Source organism: Theropithecus gelada, chromosome 10, assembly GCF_003255815.1.
Source record: "Theropithecus gelada isolate Dixy chromosome 10, Tgel_1.0, whole genome shotgun sequence".
In the NCBI taxonomy this organism is placed as follows: domain Eukaryota; kingdom Metazoa; phylum Chordata; class Mammalia; order Primates; family Cercopithecidae; genus Theropithecus; species Theropithecus gelada.
The window spans coordinates 39,814,174-39,836,916 of NC_037678.1; the positions used below are offsets into that span (position 1 = coordinate 39,814,174).

General features: G+C 55.2%; 3 protein-coding genes across 4 annotated transcripts in view; 1 reads left to right on the forward strand and 2 right to left on the reverse strand.

Moving 5' to 3' along the window:
* Nucleotides 1–2,488, reverse strand: part of DPH3P1 — a 4,051-nt gene extending 1,563 nt beyond the window's left edge. The window contains exon 1 of the mRNA XM_025399560.1: nt 2,410–2,488. Within this exon, the coding sequence (XP_025255345.1) occupies nt 2,410–2,488 (79 nt within the window). The remainder of the gene's footprint in view (nt 1–2,409) is intronic.
* Nucleotides 1–4,935, forward strand: part of TCFL5 (transcription factor like 5) — a 21,668-nt gene extending 16,733 nt beyond the window's left edge. For both annotated transcript variants that reach the window (XM_025398387.1, XM_025398388.1), the window contains exon 6: nt 3,883–4,935. In XM_025398387.1, coding sequence (XP_025254172.1) covers nt 3,883–4,005 — 123 coding nt within the window. In that variant the 3' untranslated portion in view covers nt 4,006–4,935. The remainder of the gene's footprint in view (nt 1–3,882) is intronic.
* COL9A3 (collagen type IX alpha 3 chain) overlaps nt 4,790–22,743 on the reverse strand; it is a 27,088-nt gene continuing 9,134 nt past the window's right edge. Inside the window, exons 14-32 of the mRNA XM_025398386.1 lie at nt 22,607–22,660; nt 22,137–22,190; nt 21,713–21,766; nt 21,032–21,085; nt 20,173–20,226; nt 20,015–20,068; nt 19,510–19,554; nt 19,313–19,366; nt 19,175–19,228; nt 18,583–18,636; nt 18,400–18,471; nt 16,302–16,337; nt 15,373–15,417; nt 12,133–12,165; nt 11,751–11,897; nt 11,561–11,615; nt 10,830–11,012; nt 6,877–6,954; nt 4,790–5,409 (exon numbers count right to left, since the gene is read on the reverse strand). Coding sequence (XP_025254171.1) covers nt 5,219–5,409; nt 6,877–6,954; nt 10,830–11,012; nt 11,561–11,615; nt 11,751–11,897; nt 12,133–12,165; nt 15,373–15,417; nt 16,302–16,337; nt 18,400–18,471; nt 18,583–18,636; nt 19,175–19,228; nt 19,313–19,366; nt 19,510–19,554; nt 20,015–20,068; nt 20,173–20,226; nt 21,032–21,085; nt 21,713–21,766; nt 22,137–22,190; nt 22,607–22,660 — 1,371 coding nt within the window. The 3' untranslated portion in view covers nt 4,790–5,218. The remainder of the gene's footprint in view (nt 5,410–6,876; nt 6,955–10,829; nt 11,013–11,560; nt 11,616–11,750; nt 11,898–12,132; nt 12,166–15,372; nt 15,418–16,301; nt 16,338–18,399; nt 18,472–18,582; nt 18,637–19,174; nt 19,229–19,312; nt 19,367–19,509; nt 19,555–20,014; nt 20,069–20,172; nt 20,227–21,031; nt 21,086–21,712; nt 21,767–22,136; nt 22,191–22,606; nt 22,661–22,743) is intronic.

A 22,743-nucleotide genomic window follows, 5' to 3' on the forward strand; every position in this document is an offset into this window, starting at 1 on the left:
GGGGCCAGAACCCCCCCCCCCCCCCCCCCCCGGGGAAACCACGCGAATCCCCCCAAAAAAAAAAAAAAAAAAAAAAAAAAAAAAAACCCCATCTCTACTAAAAATACAAAAATTAGCCAGGCATGGTGGCACATGCCTGTAATCCCAGCTACTCAGGAGGCTGAGGTGGGAGAATCACTTGAACCCAGGAGGCAAAGGTTGCAGTGAGCTGAGATTGTGCCATTGCACCCCAGTCTGGGTGACAAGAGCGAGACTCCATCTCAAAAAAAAAAAATTGGGAAGAAATGGGTATATTTATACGCAGGCGTAGATTCTGAGTGTACGCAGTAGTTGGAAATGGCAGCTTGCTTGGTTGGGAAGTTGCTTAAAAGTGGATAGGTGGAATGTTACAGCCACTCCAGACGATTTGGAAGTTAAATCCTTGGCAGCATGGCTCTTACGTCCTCTGGACTTGAATTCAGTACAAACTTACCATAACTCAGCAGCAAAGAGACTACACAGGCTGGGCACCGTGGCTCCCGCCTGTAATCCCAGCACTTTGGGAGGCTGAGGTGGGTGGATCACCTGAGGTCAGGAGTTTGAGACCAGACTGGCCAACATGGTGAAACCCTGTCTCTACTAAAAATACAAAAATTAGCCGGGTGTGGTGGCGGGCGCCTGTAATCCCAGCTACTCAGGAGGCTGAGGCAGGAGAATTACTTGAACCAGGGGAGGCGGAGGTTGTGGTGAGCCGAGATCATGGCATTGCACTCTAACCTGGGTATATCTCAAAAAAAAAAGAAGAAACAAAGAAATATTTTAAAAGCTGGACGTGGTAACACGCACCTGTAGTCCCAGCTACTCAGGAGGCTGAGCCTGCAGTGAGCCTTGGTTGTGCCACTGCATTCCAGCCTGAGAGACAGAGCAGGACCCTGTCCAAAATAAAGACAACTCAAAAATGGGCAAAGCACTTGAATAGACATTTCTCCAGAGATACACAGATGGCCAATAAGCCCGTGAAAGATGCGCCAAGCTGTTAGTCGTTAGGGAAATACCAATCAAGACCCAATGAAATACTACTTCACACATATTAGTGTGGCTATTAAAAAAAAAACAAAAACAGAAAATAACAAGTGTTGGCAAGGATGTGGGGAAATCGGAATCCCCGTGCGTTGCCGATGGGGGTGTGAATGGTGCCACCGCTGTGGAAAATGGTATGACAGCTCCTCAGAAGGTAAACATAGAATCACCAGAGAAGCATAAACCCCAAAAAGGTGAAACAGGGACCCAAATGGATGCTTTTCTATGAATATTCATAGCAGCACCTTTCACAGTGGCCAAAAGGCAGAAACAAGTGGGCTCCAACAGATGAATGAGTAAACAGATGTTTACCCACAACAGAACCTTATTCAGCCATGACAAGGAATGACATTCTGACCCAGCCTCCCACGTGGATGGCCCTTGAGGACATTATGCTGAGTGAAATAAGCCGGTCACAAGAGGGCAAACCCTGCAGAATTCCATCAACGAGGCACCTGGAGCCGTCAGATTCAGAGAGACAGAAGGCGGAATGGTACGTGCCAGGGGCTGGGGGCCGGAGCGGGTGTGGAGTCAGTGTTCAGTGGGTACGGAGTTGCTGTTTGCGGTGATGAAACGGTGGTGGTGGCGGCTGCACAGCACTGTGAATGGACTTCACACTGCTCCACTGTTCACTTACATGTGCTTAAAAGGCAAATTTTGTTCTATGTTTTAATACCGCAATAAACAATATATAAACCTGGATTTAATCGTGTAGAATGCTATGTTTTAAAACAACGGAAATTTTCAAATGTGCACAAAAATGGGGAGAATAATGAACTCCCAAGTCCCTCTAACTCAGTTTGAGGCATCAGCTTGTTTCACCTATGCCCTCGCCCTCCCACCCCCACTGAATTATTTTAAAACAATTCCAAACATCATTTCATTCATAAATATATCCTTAGAAAGAAAAGGCCTGTTTAAAAACAACCGCACTATCAGTCTGCTTCCCGAATGCCTTCATTCCTCAATACCCACCTCTGAGTCTCCTTCCCGAGTCTGAGCAGACTCCCCCGTGAGCCAACAAGTGTCTCTACAGTCAGCTCGTTTGAATCAGGGTCCAGACATCGCATTTGGTTGACAGTTTTTAAATATATCTTATCCCGTAATAGTCCCCCCTCCTGTCTTCCTCACCGTTCATTTGTTGAAAGGGAATGATTTGCCCTGTAGATGTTTCCACATTCTGCACTTGGCGTCCCTGTGGTGGTGGGCGCCTGTCATCGGGCCGTCACCTGTGCCTCTCTCTGTGTCTCAGTCTCTCCTTTGGGAGGTTGAGACTGACCCTGCCATCATCACTGAGGCCTTTTGTAAAAGACAGGTGGTATGACAGGAGCAAGCCCACCCCACCCCCACCCTGCTGGCAGGGTCTCCCCAAGGACAGAGCCATCTCAGCAAGCAGCACCTCCACCGTGCTGGCCTCAGAACCCTCCATGTGTGGCAGTGCAGAGGGCAAGGGAGTCGCCCTGGGATAGGGGTAGATGCCCCTGACTTGTTAATGGTTGAAACTTTTTTTTTTTTTTTTTTTTTTTTGAGACGGAGTCTCTCTCTGTCGCCCGGGCTGGAGTGCAGTGGCCGGATCTCAGCTCACTGCAAGCTCCGCCTCCCGGGTTTACGCCATTCTCCTGCCTCAGCCTCCCAAGTAACTGGGACTACAGGCGCCCGCCATCTCGCCCGGCTAGTTTTTTTTTTTGTATTTTTTAGTAGAGACGGGGTTTCACCGGGTTAGCCAGGATGGTCTCGATCTTCTGACCTCGTGATCCGCCCGTCTCGGCCTCCCAAAGTGCTGGGATTACAGGCTTGAGCCACCGCGCCCGGCCAATGGTTGAAACTTTTTAAAAATTTATTTTTTTGAGACGGAGTTTCACTCTTGTTGCCCAGGCTGGAGGGCAATGGCACGATCTCGGTTCACCGCAGCCTCCGCCTCCCGGGTTCAAGCGATTCTCCTGCCTCAGCCTCCCGAGTAGCTGGGATTACAGGCATGTGCCACCACACCCGGCTAATTTTGTATTTTTAGTAGAGACGGGGTTTCTCCATGCTGGTCAGACTGGCCGCAAACTCCCAACCTCAGGTGATCTGCCTGCCTCAGCCTCCCAAAGTGCTGGGATTACAGGCATGAGCCACCGCATCCGGCCTAATGGTTGAAACTTTTTAAAAATTTATTTTTTTGAGACAGAGTTTTACTCTTGTTGCCCAGGCTGGAGTGTAATGGCATGATCTCGGCTCACTGCAACCTCCAACTCCCAGGCTCAAGAGATTCTCCTACCTCCACCTCCCAAGTAGCTGGGATGACAGGTGCTTGCCACCATGCCCAGCTAATTTTTATATTTTTAGTAGAGACAGGGTTTCACCATGTTGGTCAGTCTGGTCTTGAACTCCTGACCTCAGGTGATCCACCCACCTCAGCCTCCCAAAGTGCTGGGATTACAGGCATGAGCCACCGCACCCAGCCTGAAACGTTTTATATATACACTGTACCTTCTCTCAAATGCTGGGTTTACAGATTTATAGCTAGGGCCTGTTAATGGTTGGAACATTCATGTCATGTATATTTTACCACAATAATACAATGTGGCCAGACATTCTGAGTATTGGGAAAACTAAATAAAAGTATATGTACAGTATAACTGCTATTTGAAAAAAAATGCTCAAATCTGTTTATTACATAAACCCCATTGTGAGTTATGACCCAAGTTCGTGAATGACACCTTAAAACAGCGTATTTTAAAGTCATTTACATAGCTTTTAATTTCAACCTTTTGCACTTTGGAAGATAGCAGTTTTCATGTCGATTAATTCAGTACATTAACCATCACTTCTTAACTTTAGGAATTTGAGAGTGTATTTTGCGGTAAAACTGGCCGAAGGCTAAAGCTGACCAGACCAGACTCCTTGGTGGCCTGTCCTGCACAGCAGAGTCTACAGAGTAGCCCCTCGATGGAGATCAAGTGATTGGACTGAACAGGAATCCTTTGGGAGTGAACGGCCATTCCTTCGTGATCTATGCACATTTTCCGCAATCCTGGAACTCTGCTCGGATCATCTGACTCGAAAAGGACGTGACTCAAGCTGACGGGACTCCAGTAGGGACTTTGAGAGCACATTTTGTAAAAATATTTATCTAGAACCAAATACTTATCCATGAATGTCCTCTTAGACCATTTGGGGATGAAGCCATCTGAATAATTAGTAAGCATTTTTTCAATGCCCTGATTCCATCATGTTTTCTTAACATGATAAAAAATTAACATCCTTTGTGCTTTCTTTAATCTTAAAAAGTACACTGCTTTTTACTTACTGTATTTACATTTTAAATACGCCCCTTTAGCAATTGGAACAAGTTAAATTGTTAACTCAAAACAGTTTGGAAATTTTATTTCATTTGTTATGTCACACCCCCTTGTAATGATTCCGAGTCACGTGGTGGTGTGCTGCAACGTGCAGGACCATTTTAAACCTTTGTGCTAACCATTTTCCAGATACTTGCTTTAAAGCTACTTTTGTCCACAAATGAAATACTGTCACAGTAGATGCTTAAATGCCCACATTTTCATATCGAGAGTCATTACTTTATGTGTAATAAACTGTGGTGTTTGGAATTGAGTTTTTAAATGAGTGGCTTTATTTATCACAACAGGTAATAGCAATAGACGTTAGTGCAATACAAAGTCACCCTCAATAAATACTGTTAATTGGAGATGCAAGTTTGTACACAAAACATCAGACTACACCTTTGTATGGGAGAGAATTTACTGTACATTAAATTCTTTATTTTTTGTTACTCTGTAGCCAGTCATTAATCTGAAGATTTAATACATCATTTTATTGGGATGAGATCACAGTCTCTACACAAATGCTATGTAAACAAGTTACTGAATATTTTTCATCTCATGGAATTGTACACAACGTTTTATACAAACACCCTACCTTCTCTCAAATGCTGGGCTTACATGTTTATCAGCTAGGGCCTTTTGAGGTATGCGGTCAGGCGACAGCCCGATGAGGGTGCTCGCTGGCAGGGCCCGCGCGTCCAGTCGGCGGCCGAGGGGCAGCTGGGGCGCTCACTCTCCTGGACGTCGCCAGCCTGCCACACCCCTGCTCCTTCATGACCGCCCCACTGTGCTTCAGGCGTTCTTGTCACTTGCTTATTTCCTTATGTTGAATTTTATGAGCTTCTAGAGCCTGATTTTTCCCCAACCCCTCCTAACACGGCTCCTTGGCAGGCTGAGGTGTCGCAGATCCCCGGTGTCCCCTGGGCGCCAATGGCACCTGGAAGCCCAGGATCTCCGGGAGGCCCAGGCTCGCCGGGAGCACCGTCCTGGCCATCCTTGCTGGTGCCGGGCACGCCTTGGGGTCCTTGGGACAGAGCAGAAGGGTGAGTTCAGCTGCAGCTGGGACTGAAAGCAGGGGTACTTGATGTCCAGCTGCGAGCAAGCCCTGCTCTTCCATCAGCCGTGGGGGGTCGGGGAGGCCGAGGGAACAGGGCACACAAAGGCTCTCCGGGGGGCTGGCTGTTGGGAGTGTCCCAAGAAGGCCAGGCGTGGCTAGCCCCAGGCAAGGGTGCAGAGCCGTCCTGAGGACACCCGCACTCTGACTTACTCGGGTTTGGTGGGGGCTGTGTGAGTGAGGAGTGGATTTGTAGTGGGCAGGGGGCCTGGGGTGGGGGCCCGGGGTGGCTTTGGTGAGTGATGGCAGTGGAACCATTGGGGAAGGCCTGGGTGTGAGGGAAGAGGGAGTCAACCGCCTAAGTCGGGGTGTCAGAGCCATTCACTGAGATGAGGTGACAAAGTCCAGAATGGTGTGGTCATGGCACAGCTGGGAGGCTGCTGTCCACCAGCAAGCACAACACAGATGCTGTTCAAAGCCACACAGGTGGAGAGATGCGGCTGGGGGCCCGGGACACCTGCGCATTGGGACACCAGGTAGAGGCAGAGCTAGGTCAGCAAAGGAGAGAGCCCAGGAGCATGGGGCACCCAGAGAGCAGTGTGAGTGCATGGAGGGGAGGACAGGGCTCCAGGGCAACCAGGGAAAGGTGGGAGCGGGTGCCTTCTCACCTGGGCACACACATCCTTGGAGCCTAAGGCCTCCTGGTTTTGAGAAGGCACCAGGCTAAGGCAGGGGCAGGAAGGGGATGGCCTTTGCCAGGGATCCTGGCTCGCCTCCCTCCGTGACAAAGCATTTATTTTTGATATTAGAAATGGAAACATTCAATGGCTGCACAGGTCAATTAAGAGAAAATTCTGTCAGAATTTAACTGAAATAGATACTGAATAGCTTAAACAGAATCTAACCAAATCGACTTAGCTAAAATAGATCCAGGAGGATCTGCTTACTGATTAAACTTTTTTTTTTTTTGAGACAGAGTCTCGCTCTGTCGCCAGGCTGGAGGGCAGTGGAGCGATCTCGGCTCACTGCAACCTGCAACCTCCGCCTCCTGGGTTCAAGCGATTCTCCTGTCTCAGCCTTCCAAGTATCTGGGACTACAGGCGCCCGCCACCATGCCCGGCTCATTTTTGTATTTTTAGTAGAGATGGGGTTCCACTATGTTGGCCAGGCTGGTCTCAAACTTCTGACCTCAGGTTATCCGCCTGCCTCAGCCTCCGAAAGTGCTGGGATTACAGGTGTGAGCCACCACGCCAGCCCCGATTAAACTTTTATGTATTACAGTGGTTACTGAGACAATTCCTAATCTTGCCTCTGAGATTGCTTTGCCAAGAGAAGAGGAAAAGAGACCCATTCGTAACCCAAGCACACCCCACATAAAGCTACAAGATGGCGGAGGAGATGCCACCCAGTGAAGCCGTGCTGGCCGTGCACTCGTACCTTGGGGCCCCTGGTCTCCGTCAGGCCCGTCCAGCCCTGCTCCTGCCACGCCTTTGTCTCCTCTGTCACCCTGGCTTCCTGTCACGAGGTGTGGACACGGACACATGGTTAGAGTACCTGTTGCAGCCACAGCACAGCGGTGTCTGATCGACTTTTGTAATAAACAGGGTTCCCGCTTTTTACCGAAGTACAGACGTCACACACACAGGGCTTGACGGGATCCGACAAGAGGGACCCACCTGTACACAGTCTTGCGCCACAGGACGGCTGCAGGTCAACGACCCGCCGTATAGGCGATGGTGGTCCCATAAGATTATCATACCCAATTTTCACCATACCTCTCCCGTGTTTGGATGTGTTTAACACAGATACCCACCACTGTGTTAGAACCGCCCACAGGACCCAGCACAGTAACAGGCTGTGCAGGTCTCCAGCCATAAGCTCCAGCTCTGGCACACGGCCCAGGGGTGAGGGAGGCCGGGCTTGCGCAAGTGAACTCAGATGTTCCCACAGCGAAACCGCCCAGTGGCACAGCCGTCAGAACATATGCCTGCTGCTGAGCCCTGCATGGCTGAACGACCTCCCCGACCATGGCTGAACGACCTCCGGCAGCCAATTTGAATGGGATTTTAGTTTTGTTCAAAATATTTATGCCTATTAAGTAGTTATTTATTAATATTTTATAATCCTATTTTAAATGATTTTCGACCCATGGGTCATCTAAGGGCATTTTCACATCCCTCTAATTGTGTCATTCAAATCTTACATCTGTGTTTTGCTGGGTGAGGAGAGGGGTGTGTTACCATCTATTTTTTTTTTTTTGAGACAGGATCTCTCTCTGTTGCCCAGGCTGGAGTGCAGTGTTGTGATCATAGCTCACTGTAGCCTCAACCTCCTGGACTCAAGGGATCCTCCTACCTCAGCCTCCTGAGTAGCTGGGATTACAGGCATGCCACCATGCCCAGCTAATTTTATAGAGATTGGGTCTCACTGTATTGCCTCAGCTGGTCTTGAACTTTCAGCCTCAAGACATCCTCTCGCCTTGGCCTCCCAAAGTGCTGGGATTCCAGGCCGAGCCACCACGCCCAGCCGTGTCAACCCTGGCTTTGTGCGCCCGGAAGCCACGAGGCTGGATGCATACAGGTCGCTCTAGGATTTGCTCCCGGTAGAGTGAGCCTTTGTCAGCGCAGGGATCCCGTAAGGCAGGCAGCATCACAGAGCCGGTCTGTTTTGTCTGATGGTCATTGCAGCGGCACCAACTTTGTTTTGCTTGGTGTTTGTGTGTCTGTTTCAATCCTGCAATCCTGCTACCTTCTGAAATTGATGAGCACAGGTGCGATTGGCGGTGCCAACGTTGAGGCAGTCACTGCCCATCTGCACATCACGCACGGCCACAGGCAGGAGCGGTGCCCATGGCCTGGGAACTCGGGTGGGCCTCCCCAGCGGGGCAGCGGGCTTCGGTGGCCCCTGGTGCCCAGTGTGTCTGGCGTGACTGGCCCGACGCCGCGGGCTGACCTACTGTGCCCTGGGGCAGAAGGCGGTCCTGCTGGTGCTCCTTTTCCGGGGGGGGCTCAAGGCACGGCAGTAACAGAGGCTTCCGAGCGAGGACCTGCAGTGGGTCCAAGCGTGCATTTATATTCACATTCAGTTCCCATGGTCAGCTCTGGGCATCGTGCCAGCTTCACTGACCACGGCCCGAGGCACCAAGCACCTCTCCAGGGAGCGGCTCCTGCCGCAGACGTGCTCATCTTCACAGGGTGCAAAAGTGCAGCCGTCCCAGAGGCCGGCCAGCACGGTCAGGACGGTCAGGACAGTCAGGACGGTCAGGATGGCCAGGACGGCCAGGACGGTCAGGACGGTCAGGCACACGGGTCAGTGTGGTCTCTGCTCACTAATTCCACCACACCACTCTCTGAGAATCGGTAATGGTCATTAATGTGCTTTTTGAATTTTCTTTTCTTTTTTCTTTTGAGATGAAGTCTTGCTCTGTTGCCCAGGCTGGAGTGTAGTGGTGTGATCTCGGCTCACTGCAACCTCCACCTCCTGGGTTCAAGCGATTCTCCTGCCTCAGCCTCCTGAGTAGCTGGGATTACAGGCACGCGCCACCACGTCCAGCTAATTTTTGTATTTTTAGTAGAGATGCGGTTTCACCATGTTGGTCAGGCTGGTCTTGAACTCCTGGCCTCAGGTGATCCACCCACCTCGGCCTCCCAAAGTGCTGGGATTACAGGCGTGAGCCACTGCGCCTGGTCTGAATTTTATTTTCAAAGTCTTGAAGGAGTTCAGGTCCCAATCTGGAGAAAATCTTATGTGGTCTCTTTTTGAAGATTGCAGTCCCTCATGTGGCATAAGACTAGCCTAGATGGCCTGAGAAAGTCATAACTTAAAGAAGTTTCCAGGAAAACAGGAAGCTATTTGATAATTTGGACATATGGACAACAGAATGAATTTGACACTCAAGTGCTGAAAATCTTCAATCTCAGTATCTTTAAAATAAGTGAAATAATATCACCAACTATGGAACACGACCACCTTGCTAAATAGTTCAATTTCGTCTCAGAGATGAAGACAAACTCGCAGAGTTAAGTTTCCTTTAGAAACGTTTTTCTTAAGCTATTTTTGGGAAGCAGGACGTTATCTGGTCTGGAAGGTGGGATCCACTGGAATCATGAGCTTTAAATCCTTTACTTGGGCTGAAGGGCAGCTGACTGGATGTTGCAGATGGAAGGCATCTTGACATTTTAAAATTCTGGTAAGGGTTCGTGTCCAACAGTTAACACAATTGTGTGTCTTCCATGCCTCCAGACCTCCCCAGTTTACACCTGGGTACCTCAAAGCCTTTCTGGCAAGTCAATACTGCCAGCCATGCACACCGCACAGCCGCGTGGAGGATCAGCAGTTCATCAGCGAATGTCAGTGATTTTCGTCTTGTTTCTAAATTAAAGCTTTCTGTGTTCTTGATAGCCCTTAATATGGAGAGAACTTTGAATTTCGTATGTTTGCCTTTTGCAACAGAAATTTTCACATGCTGCCAGTTTTCATGAAGGTGCATCTTGTCAATATAAATGCAACTCTTATTTATTCATTCCTCACATTTTATTTTTTTGAGACAGAGTTTCGCGCTTTTTGCCCATGCCAGAATGCAATGGCGTGATCTAAGCTCACTGCAACCTCCGCCTTTCAGGTTCAAGCGATTCTCCCGCCTCAGCCTCCCGAGTAGCTGGGATTACAGGTGCATGCCACCACATCCAGCTAATTTTGTATTTTTAGTAGAGACAGGGTTTTGCCACGTTGGCCAGGCTGGTCTTAAACTCCTGACTTCCAGTAATCCACCTGCCTTGGCCTCCCAAAGTGCTGGGATTACAGGCGTGAGCCACCGCGCCCAGCCATTCCTCACTTTTTTTTTTCTTTTATGGAGATGGAGTCTCGCTCTGTTGCCCAAGCTAGAGTGCAATGGTGCAAACTCAGCTCACTGCAACCCCTGCCTCCAGGGTTCAAGAGATTCACCTACCTCAGCCTCCTGAGTAGCTGGGATTACAGGCGTGTGCCACCATGCCCGGCTAATTTTTGTATTTTTAGTAGAGATGGGGTTTCACCATGTTGGTCAGGCTGGTCTGGAACTCCTGACCTTGTGATCTGCCCACCTTGGCCTCCGAAAGTGCTGGGATTCCAGGCGGGAGCCACTGCCCGGCCTTCGCCACAGTTTTAATCAACCTCTCCCTGCCAAATATTGTTCTAATGGTATTTGAGAAAAACATCACATTTTAAAAATGTTCCAGTTCCCACAGGATTACTAAGGCATTAACTGCACTAGGCCCCAAAATATGAGGGGCCCCTGCCTTCCGGCATTACCACTGAGGGCGCTTGGCAGGCACCAGAAGCAGCGCCTACTAACAAGTCAGTCTCAGGGATTTTTACAGCAGGGTGACCGTGTCGTGGGGTCGACCACTCACCTCTGGGCCCGGGGTCTCCCAGCTCCCCAGTGGGACCACGGTATCCGGGGGGTCCTCGAGCGCCAGGGTGACCAATGGAGCCTGGGGGTCCTGGGGGTCCAGGGGGGCCAGCTGGACCGGGCCGGCCAATGGACCCCGGTGCCAAAGGCTTCCTCAGGTGCGTGGCTAACTGTGCAATGTGTTCTTTGGGAAAACAAGGGTGCAGGCGTTTACTTGAGAGAGGATCATCAAAAGTATCGTTACGTGAAGCGTGAAATATCTGCACAGAGCTGCCTTCCAGAAGGACGTTTTCCTTCCGATTGATGGAAAATGGTTTCACTGCTTCGGGGTGATGAAGGCCGGAGCTAGAAAGGACCCCCGACCCCTTGGAGCCTGAGAAGCCTGAGAGTGCGAAGGTGAAGGAAGTGCCCTGGGGGGCGTTTGGGGACCTGCCCTACCAGCCACAGGGGCACACTCCGCTATTCTTGTACCCATCGCATTCAGTAGACTTTAGGGCGTCTGCTGCGTGCCGGGCATCTGGTTGAATCCGGGGCCGGAGAGTGGGCCATCCTCTGGTGCAGAGGACGGGCAGACATGGGGCGGACGTGGACCCCCAAGGGCTAAGAGGCAGGGTAAGTGCTAGCGGCTCAGTCTGGCTGGAAAGTGGTGGCGCGAAGGCTGTGTGTAGCCCCAGGCACGGGAACCCCAGGTGGGGACGGGCCCTGCTGCAGCCGTGCGGGTGTCTGACTTACCGCTGATCAGCCCCCCACACAGCTCCCTGATGCGCTGCTCGCTGGCCTCCTTCCCCTGGAATTCACCCCACACATTCGTCAGCATGGGGGTGGCAGCCTCTGTAAGGCATTCCCACCATCACCCCGCAAAGTAACTTCCTTCAGGAAAAAACACGATCTCAATCCTGTGAAAGCTGGAAAAGCGACGTACCGGAACGCCCGGCTTCCCCGTGATGCCAGGAACACCCTGGATGCCCTGGAGGCCCAGAGGACCGGGGGGTCCGGGGACACCCTGAACACCGCTGGTGCCATTGGGACCCTGGATGCCTTTAGGGCCCAGCTCCCCTCGACTGCCAGACTGCAGAGAAACAGAGGAAGGCGGGTCAGGGGCGAGCCCAGGAGCCCAGAGCCACCCTGACATGCTCTTTTCCTGGCCGGCACGGAGCCATCTTGCCCAGCCTTGACCAGAGCAAGCTTTTTTACAATCTCGGATCTGGGCAGTGCCCTGCAGGGCTGCCTGGTTGCCCAGCAGTGGGCAGGAAGCCAGCAGGCACCCACGGATTGTGTCGTCGGAACAGTGGCCGGGCACTCACCTCTCCCTTGGGTCCGACCGGGCCGCTGGCACCCTGAGGAGAGAAGAGTTGTGTGTTTTAACTAAGTGTGTATTGTTGGATAGGTGGGAAGTAGCCAGTCGAGGAGAAAATAAATCAGGTCATCCACACACCTGCTATTAGACTACATCCAAATATTGACAGTGGCTCCTTCCTTCTGTTCTTCTATATACATTTTTTATATTGCTGTGATTGTGTTGATTGATTGAAGCTTTTTAAAAATTTACTTTCCCGGGAAGAGTGACTTTGGTAGCTGTGCGGTGCTGTCTCCTACACACGCTTACTTCATTTCCATTCCTTTTTCTTACTAACATGCCTAATGCTAGGCTGAACCTCTCTGCCCTAAAACCCTGGGACCCCCTCCAGCCGGGTCCTCAGGAATGACTGGCCGCAGGTGCGTCAACACACAGTCGGCTGGGCTCAGTGTCTCCTCCAAAACACATGCTGGAATTGAAGGGCCACTGCGATGCTGTTAAGAGGTGGGGCCTTGGCCGGGCGCGGTGGCTCAAGCCTGTAATCCCAGCACTTTGGGAGGCCGAGACGGGCGGATCACGAGGTCAGGAGGTCGAGACCATCCTGGCTAACACGGTGAAACCCCGTCTCTACTAAAAAATACAAAAAAACTAGCCGGGTGAGGTGGCGGGCGCCTGTAGTCCCAGCTACTCGGGAGGCTGAGGCAGGAGAATGGCGTGAACCCGGGAGGCGGAGCTTGCAGTGAGCTGAGATCCGGCCACTGCACTCCAACCTGGGCGACAGAGCGAGACTCCATTTCAAAAAAGAAATAAAAAGAGGTGGGGCCTTTAAGAAGTGATTAGGTTTGAGAGCTCTGCTCTCCGGAGTAGACTAACGCCATTGTCTCCACAGTGGGCTCCTCATGAAAAGGATGGGTTGGGCCCCTTCCCCCTCTCTGGCACCTTCTCTCGGCCCTTCTGCCTTCTACCATGGAATCACGCAGTGGGGAGGCCCTCGATGGATATGTCCCTCGGTCTGGGGCTTCCCAGCCTCCAGAACTAGGAGCCACATGAATCTCTTTTCCTTGTAAATTACCCAAGCTGTGGTGTTCTGTTACAGCAGCAGAATACGGACTGACACAGCCTAACCACACATCTGAGGGACCAACCAGGCCTGGGCACCATGCCCCACTGAGGCCAGGAGGGTAGGGGTCACCTCATACAGCTCGACTGTGCGAGTAGCTGAGAGCAAAGCCTTAGGTTTCCCGAAACGCCTGCCAGGGGCTCTGCCCCTCACCCCACAAGCAACAGTAGCCAGGTAGGGCAGCTTCTGGGATTTCCAGGGTCCATTTGTCAGGGTTGTCTAAGAATTCACGAAATGGGCCAGGCGCGGTGGCTCATGCCTGTAATCCCAGTACTTTGGGAGGCCAAGGCAGGCGGATCACAAGGTCAGGAGTTTGAGACCAGCCTGACCACCACCATGGTGAAACCCCGTCTCTACTAAATACAAAAATTAGCCGGGTGTGGTGGTGGGCACCTGTAGTCCCAGCTACTCGGGAGGCTGAGGCAGGAGAATCGCTTGAACGCAGGAGGCGGAGGTTGCAGTGAGCTGAGATCCCACCACTGCACTCCAGCCTGGGGACAGAGTAAGACTCCGTCTCAAAAAAAAATTAAAAAAAGAATTCACGACATGAAACACATACAACTAAGGTCTTTTGGCCAGAGGCACAAAAAGTTTACCACGGGTCTGCCAGAGACTGGGGTCCCTGAGGCTAGGCTGCTTCGATTTCACCCAATCACAAAGGAAAGACTTAATTATAGATTAAAAACCCTGGCCTCGGGAAAGCCAGAAAGGCTCTCCTTCCCTCGGACTCATGACTGCTCCATTTGTTACCTCCAGAAGGAGAAATCTGTCTATCAAGGGACTCAAACAAGAACCTAATTTTATGCTTCACCTGAGTTTCAGGCGTGTGGAAGTGGAGTTTTCTTCAGTTAAAAACCAGCTGTGGGCCTGGCACGGCAGCTCGCGCCTGTAATACCAGCACTTTGGGAGGCCAAGGCGGGTAGATCACCTGAGGTCAGGAGTTTGAGACTAGCCTGGCTGACATGGTGAAATCCCATCTCTACTAAAAATACAAAAATTAGGCCAGGAAAGGTGGCTCGCACCTGTATTCTCAGCACTTTGGAAGGCAGAAGTGGGCGGATTGCCTGAGGTCGGGAATTCGAGACCAGTCTGGCCAGCATGGTGAAACCCTGTCTCTACTAAAAATACAAAAACTAGCCGGGCGTGGTGGCAGGTACCTGTAATCCCAGCTATTCAGGAAGCTGAGGCAGAAGAATCGCTTGAAGTAGGGAGGTTGCAGTGAGCTGAGATCGCATCACTGCATTCCAGCCTGGGCAAAAGAGCGAGACTCCGTCTCAAAAACAAACAAACAGGCCAGGCGTGGTGGCTCAAGCCTGTAATCCCAGCACTTTGGGAGGCCGAGACGGGCGGATCATGAGGTCAGGAGATCGAGACCATCCTGGCTAACACGGTGAAACCCCGTCTCTACTAAAAAAAATACAAAAAACTAGCCGGGCGCGATGGCGGGCGCCTGTAGTCCCAGCTACTCGGGAGGCTGAGGCAGGAGAATGATGTGAACCCGGGAGGCGGAGCTTGCAGTGAGCCGAGATCACACCACTGCACTCCAGCCTGGGCGGCAGAGCAAGACTCCGTCTCAAAACAAACAAACAAACAAACAAAAACCCCCAGAAAACATAAAAAATTAGTCGGCTGTGGGAGGGCCTGTAATCCTGGCTACTTGGGAGGCTGGGGCAGGAAAATCGCTTGAACCAAGGAGGCAGAGGCTGCAGCAAGCCGAGATCGCACCACTGTGCTCCAGCCTGGGCAACAGAGCAAAACTTCGTCTCAAAAAAAAAAAAAAAACCCCCAAAAAAAACAAAAACAAGAAAACAAAACAAAAACGCCGCTGTGACTGCTTCAGGCAGGTGCCACTCCACGGGGCAGAGTGCGGCAGCCCCACAGGTCTGACCTGGTTAGGTCAGGCTTCAGAGCCGCCTCGCTTTCCTGCCAGGCCCTGCCCACTTGCTTAGGGACGGCCAGTGGCCAGGGCCTCTGCCCGACCCTGCTCCATCCCCATGCTGCCCAGCAGAGCTGCAGATCTTCCACCGAGAGCTGCAGATTTTGACCCTGTCCCCAGGACTGCTCCCCGGCCACAGTGACAACCTCGCTCCCAGCTATTGGTGACAGTGAGGTTACCTAATTACTCACCAGTTCTCCTTTATCCCCAGGAAGACCGTCAGAACCTGCAATGCCCTGAAAACAATACACCCCAAAGTTAAAAGAGCTGTTCATGCATGAGTAGAGACTTCATGCCTTAAACTCCCTGCTCTCAAGCCTCCGTGGGTGGAAAATGTTCATCCTGAGGTCCAGGCCAAAAGCCCAGGCCCCAGGGTCTCACCGCCTTTTAATCAGCTCCAAAGGCAGCCCAGGACCCTGCCTTGGGAGACCTGCAGGCAGAGGCGGGGCCAAAAAAGGGAAGACATTTGTTTGCATAATGAGGCTTTTCTGCCAAGCGCAGAACCCAGGGTGGGGTTCGATGGCCGCAGGCCCTCCAGCTGTATGGAAAGGCCGTGTGCCCAGACACTGCAGGGGAGCCACAAAAACCACGGCCCCACTCACCCAGAGCAGGCAGTGCAGGAGGGCAGGCAGCCACGACCACGGCCCCAGCCACCCCGACACTTTTCCAGAGAGAGAATTGCTTGGAAAAGCAGAAATGCATTTCAAATCTGCCTGCAAAACACACACGCAGAGCCTAGCCCCTTCCCTCTGTTTGTTCTCCAAAAGGACAGCAGGAAACACCTCCGTCCTTTTGAGGGTCCCTGTTGGTGCCTCCTGTACCAGAAGTAGCTTCTGTTGCACCCAGGGCCATGCAGGGACACTCTGGCCAGCCGTCTGCACCCAGGAAGGCAGCGGGGGACGCTGGGGCATGCCTGGGGGCTGGGTGTCCAGTGCTGTTGTCGCTGTCCTAAGCAGGAGTGGCAGGAGCCAGAAAGGGCGACCGACGGAGACAGCAAGAGGAGAAAGGAGGCTCAGTGTCCCGAAAACACAGCCAGGGCCAGAGCCAGGGCAGGCAGGGTCTGGGAGAAGCCGTGCAGCTTTGCCATCATTCCTTTTGCCCCGGCCTGCGCCCAGCTCACCTGGTCTCCCTTAGGGCCTGCGGTGCCTCCCGGACCCTGGGAGTGGAGAAAAGGCTCTGGATTAGAGGAATGACAAGAATCCCTAAAGTAAGCCTGCCCTGGGCCCAGGAATGGCAAACACCTCCCCACATCCCCATCTGTGCTGTACAAAGGGCTTCTGTGAACACAGCCTCCCAGACACAGGCCCATAGACCAAGCTCAGGTTCACAGCCTCTGGGCCCGACGGCTCTGTCCAGTCTCCCCTTGTGGGTAGTGCAGTCCCGTTAGGTTTGGCCTTGTTTGTAACACCCGTGAATTCGTGCAGGTATTTTTGCACAATCGCAGGATAATTCCATCACAGTGGAGTCAAAGATGCAAAAGCTCATCTAATCACCTTCCCCTGGGATTGTGAAATCAGGACATGTCCGGGAGTTGCTATGAACCTCTTTAAAAAACGTCCACGTGCTCACAGGGCCGTGTGAGTGAGAACTTGCCCAAGGGGCAGAAAAGCAGGAGGCTTTCCTGTGAGTTTAAAGCAAAAGGGAAATTCAGCCACCAGGCCCCACCCACACCTGGGACAGGCGCAGTACCCGCAGGGCAAGTGCCAGCCCTGACGTCTCTCGGAGGCCCTGAGGCTGCTGGCATGGCCCCCACCTCTAGAATGTCCTGCCTGGAGGCTAAAAAACAGCCCGCTATTCCCCATGGGGCGGTGGTGTCTACAGCCCTGGCCATCACCCTGGAATGACCATCACCCTGGAGGCACGGGCATCTGCAGCTGTGTCCTGGAGGCTTCTCGGGATTCACGTCTAAAAAGGGGTCTGTCTGCCGGGCAGAGCCGGCCACAGCAGGCACACGAGGTCCCCAGGGACCTGGCGGAGCGTGGCTGGGGCCCAGACCAGACCCATAGGCTCCTCCCAGTGAGCTGGGGCCCTGGGCAGGCCATGTCCCCCTTCTGCCCGGACCCCAAGGAGCCGACGCCGCAGCTGCTGCAAGCCCAGCAGGAAAAAGTCTTGACGAGGTAGAAACTGTGACTGTTGTGGTCACTTGGGACTTGGTGTTCAAACCCATTTTATAGCAGCGCAATCCTCTGTCAATGGTGCCTCCGCAGACACCGCAGGCAGGAGCCGGCCTGGCTCTTGGAGCCTCAGCCTCCACGCCAGTCCTGAGGAATGAGCACTGCCTGTGTGCAGGTCGCCCGCCAGGTCCCCTGCCAGGCCTCTACACAGGGCAGGAGGCAGAGCCCAGGCTCCTGCAGCCACCCACCCACAAGGAACACCACATGGAAGGTCAGAGGAGCCGAAGGCGCCACAGTTGGGGCCCTGATGCCACTGCCTCCACCATGCAGGGAGACACTGCCCATGGTCAGAATTGCCACCAGGAGCTATGAGGGCCTCTCCCTGTCTGCGTCCCGGGGCACTGTGGTAGGGGGTTGGGGACTGTGGTAGGGGGTAGGGGACTGTGGCAGGGGTGGGGGACTGTGGTAGGGGGTTGGGGACTGTGGTAGGGTGTGGGGGACTGTGGTAGGGTGTGGGGGACTGTGGTAGGGGGTGGAGACTGTGGTAGGGGGTGGAGACTGTGGTAGGGGGTAGGGGACTGTGGTAGGGGTGGGGGACTGTGGTAGGGGTGGGGGACTGTGGTAGGGGTGGGGGACTGTGGTAGGGGGTTGGGGACTGTGGTAGGGTGTGGGGGACTGTGGTAGGGTGTGGGGGACTGTGGTAGGGGGTGGAGACTGTGGTAGGGGGTGGAGACTGTGGTAGGGGTTGGGGACTGTGGTAGGGGTGGAGACTGTGGTAGGGGTGGAGACTGTGGTAGAGGGTGGAGACTGGTAGGGGTGGAGACTGGTAGGGGGTGGAGACTGTGGTGGGGGTGGAGACTGTGGTAGGGGTGGAGACTGGTAGGGGGTGGAGACTGTGGTAGGGGTGGAGACTGTGGTAGGGGCTGGAGACTGTGGTAGGGGGTGGAGACTGTGGTAGGGGGTGCAGACTGTGGTAGGGAGTTGGGGACTGTGGCAGGGGGTGGAGACTGTGGTAGGGGGTGGAGACTGTGGTAGGGGTTGGGGACTGTGGTAGGGGGTGGGGATGGGGGCGCAGGGGTGCTTCCTGCTGAGAGGGCCACTTACCCGGTCGCCCATATCACCTCGGAGGCCCTGGGGGCCTGGAAGGCCGGGTTCTCCCATGCTGCCCTTCCGGCCCTGGGGAAGGAGGTCCTGGCTCGTCAGTGCCCATACCCCCATACCCTGTCGGGTCTCACCCGTCTGGGTATGCCGCCCCCTGTGCCAGGCCCTTGCCCCAACCTCACCCACCTGGAAGCCTCGGATGCCAGGGGCTCCGGGAGGGCCTTGTGGGCCGAGGGCCCCCTGGAAGACAAAGATGAGGTGTGAGCGGATGTCTCAGGTTTCGAGGAGCCCCCAAGAGGTCCCAGGGAGCCTGGCTCGGCCTCCCCCCAGAGCTGGGTGGACACTGGAGCCAGTTCTAAGCCACCTGGCTGGATTGCTGGGGACAGAGGCAGGGCTACCTCCCAGGGCAGTTTAGGGGGTCTCAGAACGCAGGCATGCCCTGGACCCAATTTGTCAGGTCAGACTCGGGGCCAGACACCCATGCCCATGGCTCCCCCGACCAGGGTCCTGTGGCTCGTGCTGTCATCTCAGTCTACAGGGGCACAAGGCTAGGCTCAGCATAGAGGGCTTGAAAACAGGGCAGCTCCGGCCTGGCCTGGACCATCTCCCAGTGGGCGAGGGACAAGAAGGCAGGGCCCCACACCTCCCAGCATCCTCGGCTTTTGTGAGCCTGGCTCATCAAGGCAACCAAATGCCACCCCGGCCTGCTCAGAAACTGGGCCCACGTGCCAACGGCTCAGTGCTAACCCCCGACCCAGGGCCACATCCCTGCACTCACCGCTGAGCCCCGGTGGCCAGCCTCACCACGCTCCCCAGGCATGCCAGCATCTCCCTACAGGGAAGGGAAGGAGGGTGTGAGGGCAGGGCCTGCACACATGCAAGATGGGGTGGGGTCTGGGGCGCCGCAGATACTCACAGGGACGCCTGGCTCTCCCGAGGGGCCAGCCTCACCCAGCTCCCCAGCTCTGCCCTGCAGAGAAAGGAAAGCTGTGAGTGCCTGCCTACACCTGCATCTGGGCCGGGTCACTGGCCTCCCGGCCCCTCGCCTCCCATCCCCTCACCTCCCGTCCCCTCGCCTCCCTTTGCAGAGAGAAAGCGGCTGCAGCCACATACCCTTTCTCCCTTCTCGCCTTTGGACCCTGCTCGTCCGGGGAGTCCCTGCCAGGAGAGAGCTTGAGGTCAGGGCTGCTCGTCAAGGCAATGTGCACACAGGCAGGGTGCAGGGGCCAGAGTGAGTGCACCCAAAGGGCAGGGCTGACTTCTCCCAGCCTTGTCGACCTTACGTGCGGCTTTGAGAGCTTCCCTGGCCTTGGATGCAGGAGCCCCTACTCCGGGCCCCTGGGGGTGATGACCGCACGGCATCCAGGGATGGCCATACACGTGTTCACACATGTCCCACGTACATATGAATAAGTACACATATGCGCACACACAGGCAACCCACCGGGCACAGCACCCGCTGGGAGCCAGGGGTTGTGCCAGGCCCTGATGGACACAGGCCCCAGAACCCCTCACAGGGAGCCAGCCCTACAGCGACCAACCCACCCAGCCCGACAGGGGCCCCTGGGCAGGCAGAAGCTGTGGCACCCCAGGCTGGCCCCACCCACCAGGCACTCACCGGCAGCCCGTTGGGGCCCTTCTCTCCCGGAGCACCGCTACGACCAGCCTCTCCCTGTGAGGACAGAGATTGGGGTGGGGAAGGGGAGGCTGAGGCCTCAGAAGGCTGAACTCCCCTCCAGCCCCTCCCTCTCATCACACCCTGAGCCCCATGCCAACCTTCTGGCCATCGAGTCCTGGCACACCATTCTGACCGTCCTTGCCCGGCATGCCCTGGGGACAAGGGATGCGTAAGGTCCGTTGGGCAGGCGGCCCCCGCTCCCTTCCTCTACAGTCCCGCCCTGGGGGCAGCCTCCTTCCCCATCAACCTAACACTGTGTCTGCCCCCAAACCCTGGCAGTTGTCTGGTTTCATGATCGAGGTGGCCTGTGGCAACCAGTGCTGCCTCGGTGACCACACAGGCGAGGGGTGCGGTGGGTGGCAGAGGTGGTGCTGAAGCCGCGCGGACGCCCGAGGCCTTGTCCACGAGGCACATCATGGTGCCCTAAGGGAAGTTTGCTTCTGGCCCATTTTACGGGGGGAAAACTGAGGCTTGGGAGCCAGGACTCAGGCCAGGCCTGCCTCGTCCACCCTGGACTGGTTTTGGAATCAGGACACAGCCAAGTGCTGGGTGTCCCAAGAGAGGGCACCGCTCCAAGGGCAGAGGCAACACGAGGGGCTGGACGGGAGCTCCAGTCTGGGCTGAGGGTGGGCACACAGCAGGAGGGAAGGTGCCTGCACGGGTGCCTGGGACCCCAGGAGTGGCCACCTCTGCCCAGCGGTGCTGCCCACCCACCCTTACTTCCCGTGTCCTCCATGCAGGCAAACCCAGCCTGAGGCCCCTACTCCTGCACACTCGTGAGGCTCTGGGCAAAAGAGAAATGTGCAGGGCAGTGGGGCTGTTAAACCATTAACCCGGATTTCAAGATGGCCACAGCAGAGGGCACTGAGCTCCAGCTCTTCTGAATGCGGCCTCTGCCTGTACGTAGCCAGCACCCAGGGGAGGAGCATTCTCGGGGGAGTAGCCACATGCACTTACCGGCTCCCCACTTGGCCCGGCCACTCCGGGGATTCCCTTGGGACCAGGTCTGCCCTAGAGGACACACAAGTGACAGAGGCAGTGTCAGTCTCTTCCCAGATGGCCTCACGCATTCCCCGGCCAGCTGCTCGGGGACACCAACGAGCTGTGGAGGGCAGTGGCAGGGGCCACCCCTGACCACCACCCTGCGGCCTGTGGGTGCTCGGAGAAAACTGTGTTTGAATCCATGGGTGCTGCAGCACGGCACGGTGGCTCCCTGCTGCTCCGGCTGCGAGGGCTCGGTCGAGGGAGGTGTGGAGGCTGACCAGTCTGGGGACGGTCACTTCAGTTCCACTCCTGGAACGCTTGACTGTCTCTGGACTTTCCTTATGTTCACTTGCTCAACCCAAGAGCCGTTTCTCTGGGGCAGGATCCAAGCCCTGAAACCTGATCCCTCTACCCGGCCCGCTGGCTGCTCTGCAGGGGCCACAGAGCTCCCATGTGGCTCTGGGAGAACAGCTGGGGCCAGGGAGAGAGCTGGGGCCCTCCAGGGCCAGGCTCACCCCCACGCACCCCCAGGCCCACCCAGGGTGGCCCCTCACAGTCTCACTCCCAAGTGTGTCCCCCTCCCCAGCACGAGTCAGGAGGGAAATTGGGTTCTTCCACATAAGGACCCAGGGAACCAAGTTCCCTCTCACTTACGAGGTCACCCTTGGGGCCACGGAACCCTTCTGGGCCCCTCTCGCCTCGGTCACCCTGGAAATAATAAGGTGGGACAGGGACAGAGTTAACACCACGGAGATGGTCAGAGAGTGGGATGGGGGCCCCTCCAGGCCCGGGCAGGGGACAGCCCTCCAGGAGTGGTCAGAGATGGCCGGAGGTGCCACAGGGACAATGGTGACCTCTCGTTCCACATCCAGAACCAGAAAGGAGGTGAATGTCCCACGAAGAATGGATTCCATTGGTAAGCACCCCCTACTCATGCCACAAGCCCTCCCAGGGTGTCCAGGGAACAGCTCAGCCACAGGAGGGGGGCCCCAGTGGGGCTGGGGGCATCTGAGAGGAGCAGAGGGAAAGGGGAGAGAGGCCACGAGGCATGGGACCCACCGTCCACTGACGCACGTACCGCTTTCCCAGGCGCTCCTGGGATCCCAGGCGGCCCTCGGAACCCGATGGGACCCTGCAGAGAGAGGGGATCTGGGGTCCTCTTGTCTGAGGCCTGGCTGGCATCCCCCCAGTGCTCCCTCAGGGGAGGCCCAGACACAAGCAGCCCTTCCTCTAGGGCTCCCCAGCAAGTTCCCCCAAGATGCCACATGGTCGTCTCCAAATCCCTCCTGCCCCTTGCTCTGGCCTGAGCCACAACAGCCCTCACAGCAGTCTGGGACCGCGTGTGGGTGTCCGTGATTGCTGACTGTCAGCCCAGGCACACGCGAGAACTGGGGCCCAGAGCAAGGCCTGCACCACAGCGGCGACGGCCAGAGCCAGGGTGCCGGCTGCTTCACAGCGTCACTCACGGGGCCCATCTGAAATCTGGAGGTGTGGACAACCAGGCCCCCAGCCACCTGGCCGGCCCCCACTAGGGGCTGCAGGACTTACCCTGTCCCCAGGGGGCCCGAGTGGCCCTGGCAGTCCTTGTAATCCCCGCGGGCCCTGCGGGAGAGAGGCACAGATGCAGAGACTAGGGCTTCACCTCCACCCCGGGGAGCACACAGGGCCTCGGCCCTCAGGGTACC